Consider the following 20,442-nt stretch of genomic DNA (forward strand, 5'->3'; position numbering starts at 1 on the left):
CTTAACTTCTTTAAACCCCACCTTCCTCACCCCTAAAATGAGGAGGAGGAGGATTTCAGAGCTATTATGACCATTCTACGTGATTATTCACTTAAAAGTGCTCAATGTTGGACCTGGCATGGTCTCAGGACATTTGGCAACTAATTTTTAGTAAGAAAACTGCAATAGCCAATTGTAAACTAGATAAATAGATGAAGCATATAGACTGGGACAGGTATGAGTAATAACTACTACCTACTGTCTCTCTCTCCTATTCATCTATTTATTTATCTTAATTTTTTTGGAGGCTCTATGCCCAACACGGGGCTCAAACTCACAACCCTTACAGCAAGGGTCGCATGAGCTACCAAGTGAGCCAGCCCGGAGCCCCACTCTCTCTCCTCTTTATCCTGCTGTGTTTTTCTTCCCAGGACTCATCACTTGACGTATTACATATTTGTTTGCCCAAGAAGGGAGGGGCCTTGTTTTGTTTACCTCTCCATCCCTGGTGCCTAAAACTGTGCCTGGCTCACAAAGACTTTCTCCTTGACCAAACCTGTATCAGGCTCCTCTGGGCCCTCTGCTCAACTAGGTTGACCTTGGACTTCCATCTGTGTCCTTGTAGAGTCCAGTTTTAGCAAGAATTTGCTGCTCTTGGGGGGACACCTGCGTGGCTCAGTTGTTAAGCGGCTGCCTTTGGCTCAGGTCATGACCCTGGGGTCCTGGGATCAAGCCCCGCTTCAGACTCCCTGCTTGGTGAGCCTGCTTCTCCCTCTCCCTCTGCCTGCCGCTCCCCCTGCTTGTGCTCTCTCTCTGTCTGTCAAATAAATAAATAAAATCTTAAAAAAAAAAAATTTCCCACCCTGGTATCTGATCACCCTCCATATTTAAACAAATTCCTCATTTTCTACCCTTAATATCTTGGCCTGCCTTCAGGGAGAATCCCGTTAGCCTTGATGTTTCCACTTAGTCATTTTCCATCCCCTGACCCCCGCCCCCGCTCTTTAGCTCTAAATCTCCACTTGTCCTTGTTGTACTCAGAGTTGAGCCCCATTTCCTTCCCTTACTGCAAAACCCCCATTGCAGTGGTCCCTCTTGAATAGTCTTCCTTACCATCTTTAACAAATACCATGAATACTTTTATTAAAAAGATTTTATTTATTTATTTTGAGAGAAGGTGCCTCCTTAGTGCAGTAGGCAGCGCATCAGTCTCATATTTATTTTGAGAGAGAGAGAGAGCAGGGAGAGGGGCAGAGGGAGGGGAAGAGGGAGAGAAGCAGACTCCTGTTGACCTGAGCTGAAATCAAGAGTCGGACATTTAACCGACTGAGCCACCCAGGTGCCCCTGAATCTTTTTTTTTTTTTAAACAGTGCTCAATGTGAGTTATTGAATGAGTGAACATATAAGTATGTTGATATATGGCTTTTGAAGATGATAGGGCTGGATGCTGGCTCAATGAATGATACTGACCAGTTGGTAAATGAGTGAATGATCAGTACAGATGAATAAAAGCACATAGTGATGGCTCCAAATAGGTAATAAACACAGACTCGTTAAATGGGTGCACATTAAGTCACCTGGAAGCTTTCCAAACTCCACCTTCCTGGGCCTCACGCATGCTAAGAGAACCAGTCTGGGAGTGAGTCTGGGGTCTGGATTTTGAACAAAACTCCAGGTGACTGAGCTTACCCTGCAGAGACAGGCTGGGGTAGGTGATGGGGAACTGGGGTTAGTATATGGAGATAAACAAGCCAGGCATCCAAAGGATGGAGCCAGGTAGGAGACAGCACCAGTTCGGGAACAGAGCTCTGCACTGCATTAAAAGATGAAGTCTAGAGGTAGAAAGCAGAGAGAGGCGGAGGCAGATAATAAGCCCTTCTAAGGTCCATGAAAGGAAGGATGTACCTGCAGGCCGTTCCCTTGCTTGTCCGGGACTGTGAGGAGGTAGGTTCAAGATCAGCAAATGTTCCTGCCCCGAGCGCAGCCCATTCCACTACCCTGACCTCCCCACCTCTCCTCCCTCCCTTATAACCCCTCCACACCCCTTCACCCAACTTTGGAGAACCAGAGGGCTTCCAGGGAACAAACAACCAGAGGAGTCCCGAGCCATCCTGTCCCCTGGCTCAGATGTCCTTACTGTCACCAAGGTCAGCGTCAGAAGAAGGGGACTGGAAAGGTCAAGGTGGTGGTGGTGGTGGTGGGCTGCACAGAGAGACTCAGGGCAAAAGAGGCAGAGAAATCGGAAGACAGAGGGCCTAGTAGATGAGTGGGGTGCGAATGGTCAAAGGGACATGAAGAGGCACAAATGGGCAGCGGCTGAGGGACGAGGAGTGGAGAGAGGCCAGCCGGGTGACAGACGGAGGCCTCAGGGTGAAGTAGCCAGTTGCAGCAAGACCCACTACCTCTGGTCCCGCCTGGTCCCCAAGACTCCTCCCCCGCAGCCCGCGCCCCGCCCCGCCCCGCCCCGCCCCGCCCCGCGCGCTTCGGCTGGCCCCTCCCACGCGCCCCGCCCTGCGCGCTCCGGCTGACTCCTCCCCCGGATGCCCGCGCCCCGCCCTGCGCGCTCTGGTTAGTTCGGCGGTGGCGGCTGCCGGCTGGCGAGCGGGCGCGCCGAGGGAGGGCGCGCCGAGGGAGGGCACACCGGCAGCAGGTGGGCGGGGTGCTGGCCGGCCGCGGCGGGCTGGGGGCTGCCGGGCTGCGCTCGGGCTGAGCGCGGCCGGCCGTGCGTCGCGCCATGGACTTCAACATGAAGAAGCTGGCGTCGGACGCGGGCATCTTCTTCACCCGGGCGGTGCAGGTGAGGCCGTGCGCCCTGGGCCTCGCGGCCCGGATGGGGGGCGGGCCGGGAGCATCCCTGCAGTAGAGCCGGGGGGGGGGGGGCCGCAGGAGAAGCCCCCGGAGGCTGCCGCCGCCCTCCCCGCTGCGGGGACGCCCTAGCCCCCCACGTCCCTTACTGCTGCGCTACCCAGAAGAAAGAGCCCGGGGCGGCCGGCCTCTCTGGCCGCACACTCAGCGTAGCCTGGGGCCGGGGACTGAGCCGGGCCTCGGCCCTATTGCCCGGGGCGGGGGGGGGGTATGGACTGGCTGGGTTACCCCTTTGCCGTGACTCCCGCCCCAGGAGGGGAGAGAGCCCCGGGCGGCCCTGCCTCCCAGCCCTTTCCCAGCCGTGACTCTGGCAGGCGTCTGGAGGCCTGAGCGCCAGGCCCAAGGACCATGCACCCGCCACGACCCCTTCTCCGAGCCTCAGTCTCTGCACCTGTGCAATGGGCTGGTGGTCCTGATTCCCTCAGGTGCTCTTTCCACGCTTGGATAGTCGGTTCGGAAGCCAGGAGGGCTGGGATTACTTCCTTTCTGCTCCATGGGAGGCCTGTTTCCTCTTATTTCTCCAAGCCTGGGGGATGGGGACAGGGCTGAGGTCTGGCTGGGTGCCCTCCTTGGACAGCTGTCCAGGCTGATGATGCTGGGATTGGAACAAGTCCTGTCCACATCCTGGGGCCAGGAGAGAAACTGAGGCATCTTAATGTAATGGTGAAGACCTGGAGGCAGCTATGGGCATGGATGCTCCCTCTTGTGACCTTGGGGAAGGGGCTTCATCTCTTGGCCTCCGTTTTTCAATCTGATAAATGGGATTAGCAATCCCTCCCTCCCAGGATGGATGTGAGGGTTCCTTGGTACTCTGCACGTACATGCTCACTAAAGGCAAGTTTATGGGGCACCTGGGTGGTTCAGTCCGTTAAGTGTCTGCCTTCGGCTCAGGTCATGATCCCAGGGTCCTGGGATCAAGCCCCATGTCAGGCTCCCTGCTTAGCAGGGAGTCTGCTTCCCGCTCTTCTTCTGCCCTTCCCCCCTCACTCGTGCTCTCACTCTCTCTCAAATTAAAAAAAAAAAAAATCTAAAAAAAAAAGGCAAGCGTACTAGTGGTGTTAGTGTAGTTAGTATGGCACCTGTGTGGCATGTGACCTTGGGCAAGTCACTTTTCCCCCTTCTGTCAATCGGGTGTAACACTAGCCTGCCTCCAGGGGTGGCTGCAGACTTGGGGCTTGGCCTGTCGCAGTGTTCTGGGAGCTGGTCCTATTGTTTGTCCTTGCTGTTGTTGTCGGCTCAGTTCTCTGGAGAAGCCCAGCGCCAGACAGTCTCTGGGAAACCCATGTGCTCATGTTTACTAGAAAACCCTGTCCCGTGTCCCACTGAGGATTAGTGCCCCAGTGAGGATTTACTGCTTGGTATTTCAAGCCCCGTAGGTGACCCCAGCCCTAGTGGGGTTGCTAGGACCCTGGAGCCCCTTGGCTATCCTCAGTTCATCTGGAAGGTGGGAACCCTCCCAGTGTTGGTATGGCAACCACTCTATCTCCCACATCTGGGAAGAACCTGATCTGCCAGTTTCCTGCTACTTGTGGGGCCCTGGCACCTGACCTGGCCAGGGCCTGCAGAGCCTGGGGTGTGGGGAGGCTTGGGCCCTGTGGCCTCACTTCTCCTGGTGGGGGCAGGCCCACTGGGTCACCCATACTGGAGTGGGAGCCAGCGCCCAGGCTCCAGACTCTGGGGTGGAGGAGGGAGCTGGGAGCTTTATAAATAGAGGCTTTCTCTGGCTCTGCACGCCCACCCCCTGCTGCTGCCATCTTGCAGGGAGCAGCCTCGGACTCTGCAGACATCAGCCCCTGAAGCATAGGGCCCTTCCTCTTGGTAGGGATGGGGCAGGGTGGCAGGCCAGAGGAGAGAGGTCTTGAAATGTCACCTGCATAGGAGAGGACCCTCGGAACCTGCCTGGAGATAGGAGTCAGTCAGGAGGGATGGGAGGGAGTTCTTCATTATCAGTGTGTGGGCAGCTTCTCTGCCTAGGTGCCGCCTGGCCATGTCCCAGGACATGCTGGGTACTCGGTCAGCCCCTCCATGTCCTAGGGACACCCTTTAGAGCCTTGCTCCACCCCCATCCAGTAGGGAACCTGAGCTTGACCCTGGGAGAGCAGGATCCCTTTTGCATGGGTGATTCTGGGCTGGCTTCCCAGTCCCCGAACTGTGCCTTGAAAGATTTGTGAAGTTGGTCTAGGGGCTGGAAAGGCCCAGCTAAGGGCAGCGAGGCAGGAAACCTAGGCTATATTGAGTAAGAAGCCAGCATGGGTGGGAGTGGGCCGTGGAAGCCATAGTATTAATGCTATTAGTAATAACTGCCGTAATAGTAAGAGTAGTGGTAGAACTAGTAATAATAAAGGCCAAGAGGAGGTGGTAGCGCTTTCATCATCTGAGCCAGGCAGGCAGCACTGGATGGATGCCCAAGAGGTCAGGAAAGCCCCGTAGGACAGTGGACCTGAGGCGTGAGGGATGGGTACCCCAAGGCTCAGTTGGGGAGTGGTTGCCGTTAACCTTGCACATTTGGATGACATAGCCATCTAAAGTAGGGTGCCTGGTACCGTTGGGGTAAGGGAGTTCCTAGGTAGCTCCAAGGAGGAACAGGAAGGAGGCCTTCTATTCGTGGTGATGATGACAGCAGCTAAGGTTTATTAGGCCTGTGCTGTGTGTTTCCAAATATTCTGTAAGATAGGTCCTGTTACCCCCTTCGCCAGGGCGGGGAACTAAAGACCAGGGAGGTGACTTTGCCTCTCTAAGCCTTGGTTTCCTTATCTGGAAAATGGGGCTAAGGCTACCCCTAAGGGGCTGGGTGAGGTGAGGCCTGCTCAGAGCCTGGCTCTGGGAGGCCCCAGTTTAGGGAATGTGAGGAGGCCCAGGAGTGGGGAGAGGTGGGAGGAGGCCAGGAGCAGCTGGTTCCCAGGTACGGAGCTGGAGGCCGTAAGCCTGGCCTACCCAGGCCTGCAGCGAGAAACCCAAGCCCTGTTGCATAATTGATGGCTGCCCAGTGACTATCTGTGGCTGCCTCCCTCTCCCTGCAGCTGGGCTGGAGCGGTGGTTGGCCTCTGGATGATTTATCGCTGCCAAGCAGTCTGGGAAGGGCCTCCAGACTCCCAGCCCATAATGACTCTGACTTGAGCACACTCTGCCCCTTGCTTAGCCTCAGTGGCATCATCTGTGACATGGGAAACTTGACCCAACTGTCTTGGAGGGCTCTCAGAGATGTGGTGGGCCATTGGTGTCAAATGCTTAGCCCAGGGTTGGGCCACCATGCGGTCAACAGTACTGCTATCATTATTACTGATCTTATTCCTGCAGGTCTGTGCCCTTTTGCTATTTGGCTATGACCTTGAACAGGCTCTTTCTGCTGGAGCCTTCTAGCTCGGAAGGGCCAGGACTTCGGCCATTATCAGGTTGTTCCTGCGTGGCCCACACAGCCTCTGCTGGCTCTGACCCTTGGGACATCCGGGTTCTTGCCTGGCCTTGGGGCGGGGTTGCCGAGCTTTCTAGGCCTTGTGCGTGCCCAGCAGTTGGCTCTGATGGGCTAGTGGTGTTCCCTGTCCAACGCACCAGGCGACCAGAGGCCAGCCATGTGGTTGTCCTGCCCACACACACTCCCTTTCCTTCCCAGCTGCCTCCCCACCCATCAGCTCTTCATAGCAGCAGCAGCACCGACTCCCTGCCAGACTCTGGCCTTCATGTCTTACCCACATCTTTCTTTTTAAAAAAAAAATTTTTTTAAGTAGGCTCCACACTCAGCGTGGGGCTTAAACTCATGACCCTGAGATCAAGAATTGCACACTCCACTGACTGAGCCCCTCAGGCACCCCTTACCCACATCTTTCTTATTTCATCCTATTTCAGCTATGAGGGAGCTGCTATTATTTATTATTCTCATTTTTCAGCTCAGGAAACTGATGCCAGAGAGGCAAAGCCACTTGCCCAAGGTCACACCGCTCATCAGTGTTAGAACTGAGACTTGAATCAAGTCCCTCTGATTCTGGGACCTGGGTTCCTCCCATTCACTCCCCTGGCACCCCCTCCCCAGTGGCTCCCAGTCCCCCAAGGAGCCCGTGATCACCCCAGACTTTGCATTGTGCCCCCATTTATTCCCTGAGCACCTGCTACCAAGTGCTTTGCTTCAAAGCCAGGCTAAGAGAACCCCTAGAAATAGGCTCCCAATGACTCCTTATCCCTCTAAGTAATAAGCTAGGTTTTGTACAAATGTGCATTTGGCGGCGGGGGGTGGGGGGGTGGTCTCTAGCTTTCTGGATTTCCAAAAGAAGCCATGATCCCCGATCTGGTCCAGCCTAATTTTACACAGGGGCAAACTAAAGCACAGAGCAGGGTTGTAACGTGGTCAGGGTCACAGAGCAGGTTAGGGGCAAAGCCAATTTCTTGACCTTGGGCTTGGTCCTAGCTGGCGTGAGGGGAAGGGAGGTATAGGAGCGTGGGGCAGGGGCAGGGGCAGTCCTTGCTTTCCCCCTTCTGAGCCCTCCCCACCCCTCAACCCTACCCCCCACAGTTCACAGAGGAGAAATTCGGCCAGGCTGAGAAGACTGAGCTGGATGCACACTTTGAAAACCTTCTCGCCCGGGCAGACAGCACCAAGAACTGGACAGAGAAAATCCTGCGGCAGACAGAGGTGCTGCTGCAACCCAACCCCAGTGAGTGGGCGCCGGGCGGTCCTGGGTGAGGGGCTGGAGGCCACTGGCAGGTGGGACCGGGTTGCAGGTGGGACTGGGTGGCATGCGGGATTTGGGTCAGGTTATTGGGGCTTCTGAGGCCTGCTTGGCGCGGGGGGGGGGGGGGCAGTTAAAGAGAACAGCAGACTCAGTGATGGACTGACTCCCAGATGCACTCTCTGGGGCAGCAAAAGTCTTAAGAGTTTTGCACCGAGGAGCTGAAGAAATGCTTGAAATTAAAACACGCTTGGGAGAAGAGGCAGTAAAAACATGAGCTGGGTCTTTTGAGAGGGCGGCGGGGCCCAGAGATGGAGGAGGGCTTGCCCAGAGTCACACTGCCGAGAGCGTGAGCGAGGAACACGCAGAAGCAACGGGCAGGAGAACCCAGGGGGAGGGAGGGGTGTCTTGGGGTCCTGATGCCTATCTGCCTCTAAGTCTCCTGTATAAGTGGGTGTCCCAGGAGCTTTCTGGAACCAGTGCCAGAGCATCGTCTGTGTGTGTTAGGTTCTGTAAATCCATATTGTACGGAGGGAGAAGTGAGTGGGCCTTCGCTTTGGGCCTGTCACCCCCGGCTGTGTGACCTGGGGTAGGCATTTCATGTCTCTGAGCTGTGGCTTCCTCCTCTCTACAGTGAGGGGTCCTGCAGGGTTGAGTGCCAGTTTCACTGGGTTGAAATGGGCACTGGAAAGAGAATATTCTGCCAGTCACCAGGCCAGGCACCCGCATGGGCAGGCCCTGGTCTGGATCTGTTTCTGTCGCTGTGGCTGCTATCCTTGGGTTGTACTGAAGAGCCCCGTGGCTTTGGCTGCTGTCTCCCTGCAGGTGCCCGAGTAGAGGAGTTCCTGTATGAGAAGCTGGACAGGAAGGTGCCCTCGCGGGTCACCAACGGGGAGTTGCTGGCACAGTACATGGCAGAGGCGGCCAGTGAGCTGGGACCCGCCACTCCCTATGGTGAGCCAAGCCCCACAGCCAGGGCCAGAGGTCATGGTCTCTTGTTCTTGAATTTTCCTCCATCCCTCCCTTCCTTTATTTCTTTGTCTTTTTTGAAGTACACAAATAATATCTACTTGTAAACATTCATGAAATCAATGAGTGAAAGTGAAAAAATTTTGAAATTAATGAAAATAAACAAGTGAAAGAATTCACTCTCCTTGTAAACACCTCAGTCAATGCAGATGAAAACAAGGAGAAATGGAAGTTTCTCTTAACCAGTTTCAGCTTGTGTGTGTTTGTTAATGGGATCGTACTGTGTGCACCATTCTGCAGCCTGATTTTTCAACTTGGTATTGCATTAGCCACCACTTCACAGTGGCTCTTAGAGAGCTCCCTCCAGCTTTTTTTTTTTTTTTTAATTTTTAAAGTTTTACGGAGATATAATTTACATACCATATAATGCACCTGCTTTAGGTGTGTAATTCAATGCTTTTTAGTGAATTTACAGAGTTGGACAAACATCCCCTCCAATCCTATTTAAAGAACATTTCTATCACCTGCACAAAGTGCCATGTCTGCTCAGAGTCAGTCCCCAGTCCCACCCCCTGCCAACCGCTCATGTGCTTTGTGTGCCCTATAAATGTGCTTTTTCTGAACCTCTCATATAAATGGAATCATATGGTGTGTTTTTTCTCCAAGATTTTATTTATTTATTTATTTGCGAGAGAGCGAGAGCGAGAGAGAGAGCGAGAGCTCATGAGGAGCAGAGGGGGAGGGAGAGGGAGGAGGAAAGAATCCCAGTGGACTCTGCGTGGAGCCGGATGCCGGGCTCCATCCCATGACTCCGAGATCATGACCTGAGCCGAAAGCAAGAGTCGAACGCCCAACTCATTGAGCCACCCAGGCGCCCCATGGTGTGCCGTATTTTGCTTCTGGCTTCTTTTACTGAGCATAGTATCTCTGACATTCATCCATGCTGTAATGTGTTTTAGGATTTCATTCCTTGTTGTTGGATTGGGTAGTATTCCATTGTATGGTTACACATTTGGGTTGTGTCCTTATGAACGTTTTCGCATAGAACTTTGTGAGGATGTATGTTTTCCCTTCTCCTGGACATCCACCTAGGAATGGACTTGCTAGGTCATATGGTAAACCTAAGTTTACCTTTTTAGGAAATTACCAAACTGTCTTCCAAAGTGGCTGTGTGATTTTATATTCCTACTAGCAGGATGGTGGTTAATTTCCATATATTTGTGGATTTTCCACGTTTCCTTCTGTTGTTGATTTCTAATTGATTTCGCTGTAGTCAGAGAACATGCTTTGTATGATTTTAATCCTTTTACATTTATGAAGACTTGTTTATGGCCTAGTATATGGTCTTTCCTGGAGAATGCTGGTGTTCACTTGAGATTATATTATGTTGTTGAGTGGAGTGTGGTAGAGACAACAGGCCAAATTGGTTGATAGGGTCGTTCTAGTCTCCTCTGTGCTTGCTGATTTTGTCTTATCCTATACATTATTGAGAAGTATTGAAGTCTCCAACTATTTCTGTTGAATTGTCTGTTTCTGGCTTCGGTTTGTCAGTGTTTGCTTCATATATTTTTGGAGATCTGTTGTGAGGTCTGTATGTTTATTATTACATCTTCCTGATAAATTGACTCTTACATCATTGTAAAGTACTGTTCTTTGTCTCTGGTCACATTTACATTAAAGTCCATTTTATCTGATAGCAGTTCAGATACTCCTGTTCTCTTATGGTTATTTACGTAGTATACCTTTTCCTGTTCTATTTTCAACATATTTATGTCTTTAAATCTGAAGTCTTTTCTTTTATAGACAGTATATATTTGGATTGTTTAAAAAAATCCCCTCTGACCATCTTTACCCTTTGATTGGAGTGTTTCATCCATTTATATTTAACGTAATTGTTGATGTGGTTGGATTTACATATGCCATCTTATTATTTTCTCCATGTCTCAGATCATTTTTGTTCATCTGTTCCTCCTTTATTCCTTCTGTTGTGTTAAATAGGTATTTTCTAGCGTAACATTCTAATTTCTTTGTTGTTGTTTTCAAGGTTTTTAATTTATTTATTTGACAGAGAGAGAGTGTGCACAAGCAGGGGGAGATTCAGGCTCCCCACTGAGCAGGGAGCCTGATGTGGGGCTCAATCCCAGGACCCTGGGACCCAGGACCCTAACTAAGGCAGACGCTTGACCAACTGAGCCACCCAGGCACCCCTCTTTCTTGCCTTTTTAACAAAGTATTTTTTACTGGTTTCACACCATGAACAACAGTATGTATTTTAACTTACCCCAGTCTGCTTCAGAACAATACTGATTTAATTCCAGTAAAATATAGACACTTTACTCCAATATAACTCCATCCCCCTCCCTTTCTTCATGCTGTTATTATCATATATATTTCATTTCTATTTTGTATGAGCCCAGCAATACAGTTTTACAGTGATTATTTTGTACAGCTGTCTTTTAAATCAGTTAAGAAAAGAGAAAAAAGGGCGCCTGGGTGGCTCAGTTGGTTAAGCGACTGCCTTCGGCTCAGGTCATGATCCTGGAGTCCCGGGATCGAGTCCCGCATCGGGCTCCTTGCTCAGCAGGGAGTCTGCTTCTCCCTCTGACCCTCTTCCCTCTCGTGCTCTCTGTCTCTCATTCTCTCTCAAATAAATAAATAAAATCTTAAAAAAAAATTTAAAAAAAAAAAGAGAAAAATATGTATTGTCTTTTGTATTTGCCTATGTAATTACCTTTATTGGTGGTCTTTATTGCTTTATGTGGATTCAGCTTACTGTCTGGTGTCATTACCTTTGAACCTGAAGTATTTCTTCTATGGCAGGGTGGCTAGCAATGGAGTCCCTCAGTCTTGTTTCTCTGGGAATGTCTTTATTCCGTGTTCACGTTTGTTAGATAGTTTTGCTATATGTAGTATTCTTGGATGAGAATCTTTTCCTTTTTTTGCTTTGAATATATCATTTCACTGCCATCTGGCCTCCATTGTTTCTTTTTTTTTTTCTTTAGGTTTTGTTTTGTTTGTTTGTTGTTGTTGTTGTTTTGTATCGTTTTTTTAAGTAATCTCTACACCCAAAGTGGGGCTCGGACTCACACCCCCCGAGATCAAGAGTTGCACGTTCTACCAACTGAGCCAGCCTGACACCCCAGCTTCCATTGTTTCTGATGAGAAGTCATTCGTAAATCTCATCATGGTTCCCTTGTATGTGATGAGTTGCTTATCTCTTGCTGCTTTTGAGACTTTGTCTTTGTCTCTCAGCAACTTGACCAAGATGTCCTGGCTGTCGGTCTCTTTGTATTCATCGTCTTTTGGGTTTGTTGAGTTTCTTGGATATGGACATTAATGTTTTCCATCAAAATCAGAAACATTTTCAGCTATTATTTCTTCGAATATTTTTTCTGCCCCTTGCTCTCCTCTTCTTCTGGGACTCCCATTACTCATATGTTGATTTGTTTCATGATGTCCCATAGGTCTCTGAGGCTCTGCTTGTTGTTATTCGTTCATTTCTCTTTTTGTTCTTCAGACGAGGTCATCCTTATTGATCTGTCTTTAAAGTGGCTCAGTTTTCCTTCAGCTAGCTCACACTTGCAGTTGAGCCCTTCTGGTAGACTTTGCATATCAGTTGTGGTGCTTTTCAACTCCAGAGTTTTCCTTTCTTTTTAATAGGATATTCTTTATTTGATGAGTCATTGTCATCATATTTTTCTTCAATTCTTTAAGCATTAAAAAAAAACAAAACACATTTTTTTCTTCTGCTTAGAAGTCTTTGCTAAATCTGGGCTGCCTGGGTGGTGCAGTGGTTGGACATCCAGCTCTTGGTTTCGGATTGGATCATGGTCTCAGGCTCATGGGATCGAGCCCCATGTCAGGCTCTGTGCTAGGCGGGGAGCCTGCTTGAGGATTTTTTCTCTCCCTCTCCCTCTGCTCCTCCCCCCACACACGTGCATGCTCTCTCTCTCTCAAATAAATAAATAAATCTTTTTTTTAAAAAAGAAGTCTTTGCGAAATCTGAGTGTCCTTAGAGACAGTGACTGTTGATTGCTTTTTCCTTCTGCTTGTTGACAGAAATACTCACGTGTTTCTTTGCATATCACACAATGTTTTGTTGAAATCTGGACATTTGAGATAATATAGTAGCTATGGATTCTGAATCACTTGGGGTTGTTGTTGCTGTTCGTTTGCTTAGAGACTGGCCTGGGCTAATTGTTTAGTCTGTGTCCCTTGCAGTGGGCAGCACCTGATGCAGCTGCTGTGTTCACAGTTTTTTGGGGTTTTTTTTAATCATTCTTTTTCTTTTCAAGCTAAGCTTCCTAGGTTTTACTCCTGGGTTAGCATATGTTAGTAGTCAGGTAACGATAGATCAGTCAGAGGCTGTGCTTAAACATTTGGCACCATTAAGGCTTTACTGATGAATTTGTGGGTGTGCTGGGGGATACATTCAAAGTTCATTCAAAGTTCATGTGGTTTACAAGTCTGCCCAGCTTTTATTTTGTGTGCAAAGCCTCCCATTTGGTCAACAACGATTAGTAGATACCTAGGGTTCTCTCCAGTCTTTCCTGAGTGTATTACACACACGTGTGTAGCCTTCCAGACCACCAGAGATACCTGGGAGCTGGTCAGGGCCCAATGTGACTATCTCGTTTCCAGATCTGCTGTTAAATTTCTGGCAGATCTGTTCCAACCAGTATTCCCTATTCAAGTCAGCTGTAGTGTTGGCCTTTCTCAATTACTTGCCATTGGGATCACTATTGTTTTTGACAGCGTCCCCTGGATTTTTCTATGCTCCTGCCCAAATCAAGTCAGCACCAATACCACTACCTTCCCCTGAAACCCATGCCCCAGCTCTGCCCACCCCTAGCAGCAGTGAGGCTGCCGGCCTCCGGACTTGCCCCACCTGGGTGGAGCTACAACACCACAGAGCTGACAAGACAGGAGTTCCCCGCCCCCCACCCCCACAGGCTCCCACCTTGTTCTTACCAAGGTTCAGGAGTTCTTGAGTAAATATTCTCAGTTTATTTGCCTTTGGTCAATTTCCAGAGTCTAGAAATGTTTGCTTTTGACAGTGATATCACTTTTACTATTGTTTTTTGGGGAACAGGATTTGTTGAGGTGCTTTCTGTGTTCTTCTGGAAGTCCCATCCCCGCCCCCTATCCTTTTAATGCTGTGTCGTGTTCCACGTTTGGGACGTCCTGCTATTTATCTGTCAGTCTCCAGGTGACAGATGCGCAGGTCACTCCACATGTTTCCAGGCCAGCCATCCTGCACTGAGCCCCCTGCGCTCACGCTTCCTCAGCGTGCCTCTCCCTGGTCGCTCCCTTACTTCTGGGGGTCAGAGCAGCCTGAGCCTGAGCCTCTTCCTCACCCTTAAACTCCATCTCACCAGGGAAGACACTAATCAAGGTGGCAGAAGCTGAAAAGCGCCTGGGAGCCGCAGAGAGGGATTTTATCCACACAGCCTCCATTAACTTCCTCACGCCTCTGCGCAACTTCCTGGAAGGGGACTGGAAGACCATTTCGGTGAGAGCCCTGGGGCCGTCCCACTTCCTGGTTGCTGTGGCATCCTCCTCCTGGGAGCTGCTGAGCACAGGCTCTCCTCCCAGGCTGGGAACCCAGCTCTCCCAGGCCTCCCCAGACATGGCTCTTATGGGCTGAGTGACACAGAGTGGATTACGTCCCCCTGTGTGGGCCTCAGTTTCCCCATCTGGACCTGACGGCCCCGTGGGCCAGTCCTGCCATAGCCCAGGATCTCCCAGGGCGCCCCAGGGCCTCACTCTTCCCTGGTACCCCTCCCCACAGAAGGAGAGACGTCTCCTACAGAACCGGCGTCTTGACTTGGATGCCTGCAAAGCACGGCTGAAGAAGGCCAAGGCTGCGGAAGCCAAAGCCACGGTAGGTGTCCCTGCTGGTCTCCTGGCCAGCCCCCCAGCTCTGTTTGGAGCCAGGGGAGGGTGAAGGGACCTGATGTTTGGCATGACCGTTCTTCCCTGTCCCTGCCTGGAGAGGTTTGCCTGGGGGGCACTGGTCCTGGCTGACCGCTTTAGGTCATGCCTCCCCCCTTGCCCCGGAACTCTGGCCGCCCAGAGCTCTGGGTCCCAGGGCAGACTTTTATGGGGTGGGCTGACCAGCAGTGCCCTGACCTGGGCTCAGGGCATGCCACAGCCTCCCCAGACAGACAACCAGTTGGAGTTTCTCGCATGGCCCTGCCCTGCCCTCCCTGAATGCTTGGCTCTGTCCCCCGGCTCTGCCCGGGCATGGCTCCCCCTTACTAACTCCCCCACCCGCTGCTCCAGCGCCGGTCCCAGGGTGCCCGGGTAGTGTGAACCCCGGAGCTGGACTGCCCACCTGCTCAGGGACACGACCAAGGGCCCTTTCAGGGAGTCCCATGGCCCTGGGTCAGGCCGGGGCCTCTCCCCCCCGCTCCCAGCTCACTGAGGCCTGCTCAGCCTGGCCGGGCCAGTCGATGCAGTGTGGTGCAGTTTGACCAGGGCTTAGGCCAGGGTGGGGAGAGCGGGCCTGGCGGGGAGCACACTTCTGGCATGCCAGGCTGCTTGGGCGGGTAGGGGCCTAGAGGCTGCCTCACACCCAGGAACCCCCAGGTGGAGGGCGGCCCGGAGGTACTGCCACCTGTGCCTGCCCAGGCTCTCAGCCGCCCGTGAGGGTTTGGGCCCCAACCCCTCCTTGTGTCCCCCTCCCACAGTGTGGCCCCTCGGGACCATGGAGTCTGGGCCTGTGCTGCCTCTGGTGAGGGCCAAGGGCAGGGTCTCAGCTCATGCAGGTGTGTGGGGTCCAGATCGGAGGCAGGGGCTCAGCTACTGGAGTCTTGTTGTGGTTGGGTAGGATGACCAATGGCCACAGGGATAACGTCTCTAAGTCACCTGGACAGGACAGTCTCTCTGGAGTACCTTGGCCCGAACCAGCTCATCCTCCATCAGCCAGGCCAGAGGAGCCTTTCCTTAGTCACTAGAGCGGCACGACCTCTTCTCTAGTTGTCTGGCCCAGACAACCTCAAGCCCTTGGGTTAGGCCAGGTACCCCCTGCAGAGCTAGGCCTGCGGCAACCCAGGTACAGTGAGCGCCCCAGAGGACCGCAGCCCGCAGGTCGTCCCTCCCCTCCCCCGACACACACACACACACACACACACACACACACACACACACACACACACACACACACACACACGCGTGCGCGCGCGCGCGTAGCAGGACTCCTTCCGGAGGGCAGGGCCGTCTTTCCGCCTCCCTGCCACCTGCTCTCCCCTCCTGCCATGGGGGGCCTGCTCCCGCCTGCGCTGTGGACTCACTAACCTCTTTGTTTTTGTTCCTTTCTGTTCTGCTTTGGGTAACTTGGCTCAGTGTGAGGGAGATGTGAGTATACCTATCCCACGTGCTGTGCTGCTTCTGGTTTGCCCATCCCAGCCTCGGGCCACAGTGGCGTGGCCGGCCCAGGGGACATCCTGGGCATTTTGCAAGCAGCTGGTCTCCTCACCAGAGCCTCTGCCATGCATAGCCTCTGGTTTAGGGGGGACGCCAGGCTTTGGAGCCTGTGAGTCAGCTTTTTGCAAACATGGAAAGCCTGTCACCCTGTCCACCCGTGCATCCATCTGTCCACCTTGTTGTGGGGAAGGGGCCCGGCCCTTGCTGCAGGAGTGAGAGATGGGCTGTGTGGAGATTCTGGGATGGAGAAAGCTGGGGTCGGGGGTGATTTGTCTGGAGGACTGTGGCTCTAACTGGGGCATCTGAGCGGGGCTAGGGTCCAGGGAGGAGGGGGGCCAGGCCCAGCCTGCGACTCATCCATCAGACGATGCTCATCGGATGATGAGCAGACTCATCATCGTCTGCTTTCCTGGGGTCCCAGCGTGACCACCCACCTGGTCTTTGTCCGACTCTCTGTCCCCAAGCCCACCTTGTGCCCAGGAGGTTGGAGCGGGGAGAAGGGGTCCGCGTGGTATGTGTCTGCAGCCTCCTGTCCCTGGGGCCGGGGCTCCTGGCCTCTCCCCATGGGAGACTCGGGGGCGGCGCCTGGCCCCGTGTGACGCCCCCTCCCCCCGTGACCTCTGTTCCCGCCAGACGGTGCCTGACTTTCAGGAGACTAGACCACGTAATTACATTCTCTCGGCCAGCGCCTCCGCGGTAAGCGCCCCACCCCGGCTGCCCCCTCCCTCCGCCGCTCGGGCACCAGGAACACAGGCCGCGGCCCCGGAGCTGGGAAGGCAGCAGCCCTGCTCCTGGCCGCCAGCCTGCGCCCTGCGCCCTGGCCTCGCTTCTGTCTGCGCCGCGCTGGAGGTGGGGGCCGGCCCAGCTGCCCCAGACAGCGTGGGGACAGCGTGGGGAGCTGGGCAGCAGCTGCCTGTCTCCCAGGGCCCCAAGGTCCGCCTGCCACCCCACCACCCCCCATCAAGGGCACTGCCCCCTGGCCCACCTCGGGCTCGAGGACCCCAGAGCTGTGACAAGGGGGGCACTCTTCATCCAGCTGCCTCTCTGGCTCATCTGCCCGGCGTCCTGGCAGCGAGGAGAGACCCAGAGCCCTTGCAGGGAGGGTGGGGCCCAGCGGGCTGGGGGCAGGCCTGCCCGGAGGAGGCTTGGGGCAGCCGTGGGGGCCGAAGGCTCCGAGTGTCGTGGGATCTTTTCTCCACGGCCGTGTTGAGCCACTAGGTGTTTACCGTTCAGTGTGGGACACGGACCAATCACACCTCTCCTATTGTACCTGTCACCACCACTGCTGTGCCTGCTCTGCCTTCTCTGACCTTCCGTTTCCACCAGGGGTGGCGCGTGCTCACACGGGCCCTCTGGCTCTCTCCGCCCACCCCCGTCACGCCCGCAGGCCCCTCTCGCTGAGTGTCCTCCAGCCCTGCGTGCAGAAGTCACTCCCCACCCTTTGGTTTTCTAAATGGCACTGTGGTGGGACATCTCGGTCCACAGGACTGGCCTTGCTCTGCTTTCCATCCTTCAGGTCATCATCTTAGGATAGACGCTCCGCACTGGGCAGGAGAAATGGGTCTCCTAAGTCGTGGCGGGGGGAGGGGGGTCTTTCTTCTTTAGACTCTGGATGACACTTCCTGCCCCCCTTCTTGGGCCGAGTGGAAGGAGGAATATCCTGGAGGGTGGAGACCGCCCTGTTTTTTTCTTTTGCCATTGAACCCCAGTGTGACTCGGGCACGAGGCTGCCTTTCTCTGCCGAAGGACAGAAAGGTTCAGTGACTGGCCTAGGGTCACACGGCCCTGCGTCCCAGCCCACCAGCCTTAGCTGATTGTCAGGGTGGGATGGGGGACACTGGGTCTCCCATCAGAGCCTGGGGGCTTACGCTGTAGGAGAAACCCAAGCAGGACTTCCCAGCTGGCTGTCCCTGCCTTCCCTGCATGCGGCATGTTGGGCTGGACTGTGGTTGTCAGTGACCCCGCTCACGCCAGGCCGCCTCCTAGCCTCAGCTCCTGGTTGGGTTATGGGGAGGGAGTGAAGAAGGGTCGTGGCGAGGGAAGGGGTGGGCTCTTGGGGAGCTGGGACAGGGCGTGGGCTCTGGGGCTCAGCCGTCCTCACCCCACTCCCCCGCTGACCGGTGCCCTCTCCCTCCCTTGCTGCCTGGTCCTGTTGTGGTCTCCGAAGCTCTGGAATGATGAGGTGGACAAGGTGAGTCTGGGCCCAGGAGGCTTGGGGGCAGAGGCTTGAAGTGGATGGGGGTGGGGTAGGGGTCAGATCAGTTTCTAGTTCTGGGCTCCGCCACTGTCGGGGTATCACTTTCCTTCTGTGGGGCAACCGCCTCCACAGTTCCTCTGAGCACACAGGGGAACGGTGGTGTCAGACGGGAAGGGACAGAGTGTCAAAGGTGGTGGCAGAGTACCCGCGGGTCTGTCTCTGAACCGCTTGTGACAGGACGGGTCCAGAGGGGTCCCAGCTAGGGGGCAGGGCTCCGGGCCTGAAGTCAGGGGTGAGAAGTACATCCGTGCCACCAGGATAACTCCACGTCCCCAGGGGGGGAACGTGTCGTCTGCATCCGGAGCAGGAGAGGAGGCTGATCCTGGGCGGGAAGGCGGGGGCAGATGCTGCTGTCAGCCACCGTCCCCTCTGCCCTTCCCAGGCCGAGCAGGAGCTCCGAGTGGCCCAGACGGAGTTTGACCGGCAGGCCGAAGTGACCCGACTCCTGCTGGAGGGAATCAGCAGCACTCACGTGAGTCCCGCCCTGTGTTGCCCATCATCCACCGACTTCCTGCCCACCCCCCTGGGCCCCCCAGTAAACTCCTCCACAAGAGGCCGGTGATGAACTTGGATCTCAAAAGCGGGTGACAAGGGGCAGTGCTTGAGCTCATGGTCCTCAGTGCCAAAGGCTGGGCAGCCCTCCCCCACCCCAGGGAGCAGGTGGCTCGGGGTTGAGGAGGGAGCGCTAAAGGCCAGGGTCTGCGGGGAGGGGGGGGCTTCTGGTAGCTAGGACACCTCCCACTGTCGGCACCACTCTCCGCGCCCCCGCAGGTGAACCACCTTCGCTGCCTCCATGAGTTTGTGGAGTCCCAGACAACTTACTACGCGCAGTGCTACCGCCACATGCTGGACTTACAGAAACAGCTGGGCAGGTGCCCACTGGGGTCCCCAGGCTCCCAGGCCCCACGAGTGGCCCACGCCCCCTCCCCCGGGCAACAGCCTTCTCCCCAGGCTCAGCAAGCCCCCCTGCCCCCTCCCCCGCCCCGACAGGCAGGGCGGGTTAGAGGGCTGCTGACTGAGCCCTCGGTTGGGAGCGTCACACGCCTCTCTGGGTGACAGGGCGGTGGCCGGCCTGGGCGGGAGGATGGCAGGGACGGGGCGGTACGGCTCACGCTTCCCCTTGCCTTGCTTTCCCCCTCATGCTGCCAGCTCCCAGGGAGCCATGTAAGTAGCCGGGGTCTCCCTGCCTCTGTGGCAGTGGGCCCAGGTGTTCGACGGAGCACGTGGGACTCCCACGGGGACACAGCTCCCGGCTGAGATGTCACCCCTCTCCAGATTCCCAGGCACCTTCGTGGGCACCACAGAGCCCGCCTCCCCGCCCCTCAGCAGCACCTCGCCCACCACCGCCGCGGCCACTATGCCCGTGGGCCCCTCTGTGGCTGGCCTGGCCCCTCCAGGAGAGGCCGCTCTCTGCCTGGAGGAGGTGACCCCCCCCGCCAGCGGGACCCGGAAGGCCCGGGTGCTCTACGACTATGAGGCGGCCGACAGCAGCGAGCTGGCCCTGCTGGCTGATGAGGTGGGCCTGACGCCACGGGAGCTGGAATGGGGAGCTCCCCTCTCCACTGCCCTCAAGCGCCTGAGGGGCCCTGGGGTGGAGCTGGGGCTGGGGGTGAGTGGAGGCAGCCGCAGCTCTGAGGAAGCAGTCTCTCCGTAGGGGGGTGAGGAGGCGAACTCCTGCTTCTGGAGGTGCAGATGCCCGGGTCTCGTGGGGCCCTGGCAGCCTGTCCCCACGCCCTCCTGCGCCCGGCTGGGGTGTGACCTCCCCTCTCTGCCCTCCTCTTCAGCTCATCACTGTTTACAGCCTGCCTGGCATGGACCCTGACTGGCTCATCGGCGAGAGAGGCAACAAGAAGGGCAAGGTCCCGGTCACCTACTTGGAACTGCTCAGCTAAGCAGGCCCCCTCCAGGCCCCTGCCCCCTCTGGCCTGGGCGGGAGAGGACGGGGGGGAGGGGGTCGGCAGCCCTGCCACTTGTCTGCTGGTGACTCAGCTGCTCAGGGTGGGGCGACTAGCCCCATTCTGTCCGTGCCCCCGGTCATCCGGCTGTGCGGGGGCCCCTCCCCCAGCCCCGCTTCTGGAGCCCCCCACCCTGCCTGCATCCCCTGAGCACCCCCGCTCCCCAACCCTCCCAGCTCCTGCTGAGGGGGGTGGGGCTGGCCGCGGTGCCGCCCTAGGCACCCCAGCCCCCCTGGGAAGCCTGGGGTGCACCCTTGGCCAGAGAGCACCTGCCTTTCGGTTGCCAAAAGCAGCAAGGTGGGGGAGGCAGGCAGGTGTGCGGCAGCC

The 20,442-nt window shown here is 55.2% G+C and overlaps 1 protein-coding gene across 4 annotated transcripts; it reads left to right on the forward strand.

Moving 5' to 3' along the window:
- Nucleotides 1-2,556: 2,556 nt before the first annotated feature.
- On the forward strand, nt 2,557-20,191 carry SH3GLB2 (SH3 domain containing GRB2 like, endophilin B2). Of its 4 annotated transcripts, XM_073905634.1 has the most exons (12): nt 2,559-2,777; nt 7,350-7,491; nt 8,332-8,460; nt 13,854-13,987; nt 14,267-14,359; nt 16,537-16,599; nt 18,071-18,094; nt 18,543-18,632; nt 18,932-19,032; nt 19,310-19,324; nt 19,436-19,676; nt 19,945-20,191. In XM_073905634.1, the coding sequence occupies exons 1-12, from the start codon at nt 2,715-2,717 to the stop codon at nt 20,050-20,052; spliced, it is 1,203 nt and encodes a 400-aa protein (XP_073761735.1). In that variant the 5' UTR covers nt 2,559-2,714; the 3' UTR covers nt 20,053-20,191. The 4 variants fall into 4 exon arrangements, with proteins under 4 accessions (XP_073761736.1, XP_073761737.1, XP_073761735.1 ...); XM_073905635.1 differs by lacking the exon at nt 16,537-16,599 and having other exon boundaries at nt 2,557-2,777; XM_025888012.2 differs by lacking the exon at nt 19,310-19,324 and having other exon boundaries at nt 2,560-2,777.
- The last annotated feature ends 251 nt before the right edge of the window (nt 20,192-20,442 follow it).

This window comes from Callorhinus ursinus, unplaced genomic scaffold (genome assembly GCF_003265705.2).
Source record: "Callorhinus ursinus isolate GAN/ISIS: 27379988/994484 unplaced genomic scaffold, GSC_fseal_2.0 scaffold24, whole genome shotgun sequence".
NCBI lineage: Eukaryota > Metazoa > Chordata > Mammalia > Carnivora > Otariidae > Callorhinus > Callorhinus ursinus.

Excerpts from the sequence above, each read along its gene's own strand:
- SH3GLB2 (XM_073905634.1), top strand. The coding sequence starts at position 2,715 with ATGGACTTCAACATGAAGAAGCTGGCGTCGGACGCGGGCATCTTCTTC. Across the intron at positions 7,492-8,331 it reads GCTGCTGCAACCCAACCCCA|GTGCCCGAGTAGAGGAGTTC; the intron begins GTGAGTGGGCGC and ends GTCTCCCTGCAG. Across the intron at positions 13,988-14,266 it reads GGGACTGGAAGACCATTTCG|AAGGAGAGACGTCTCCTACA; the intron begins GTGAGAGCCCTG and ends CCCTCCCCACAG.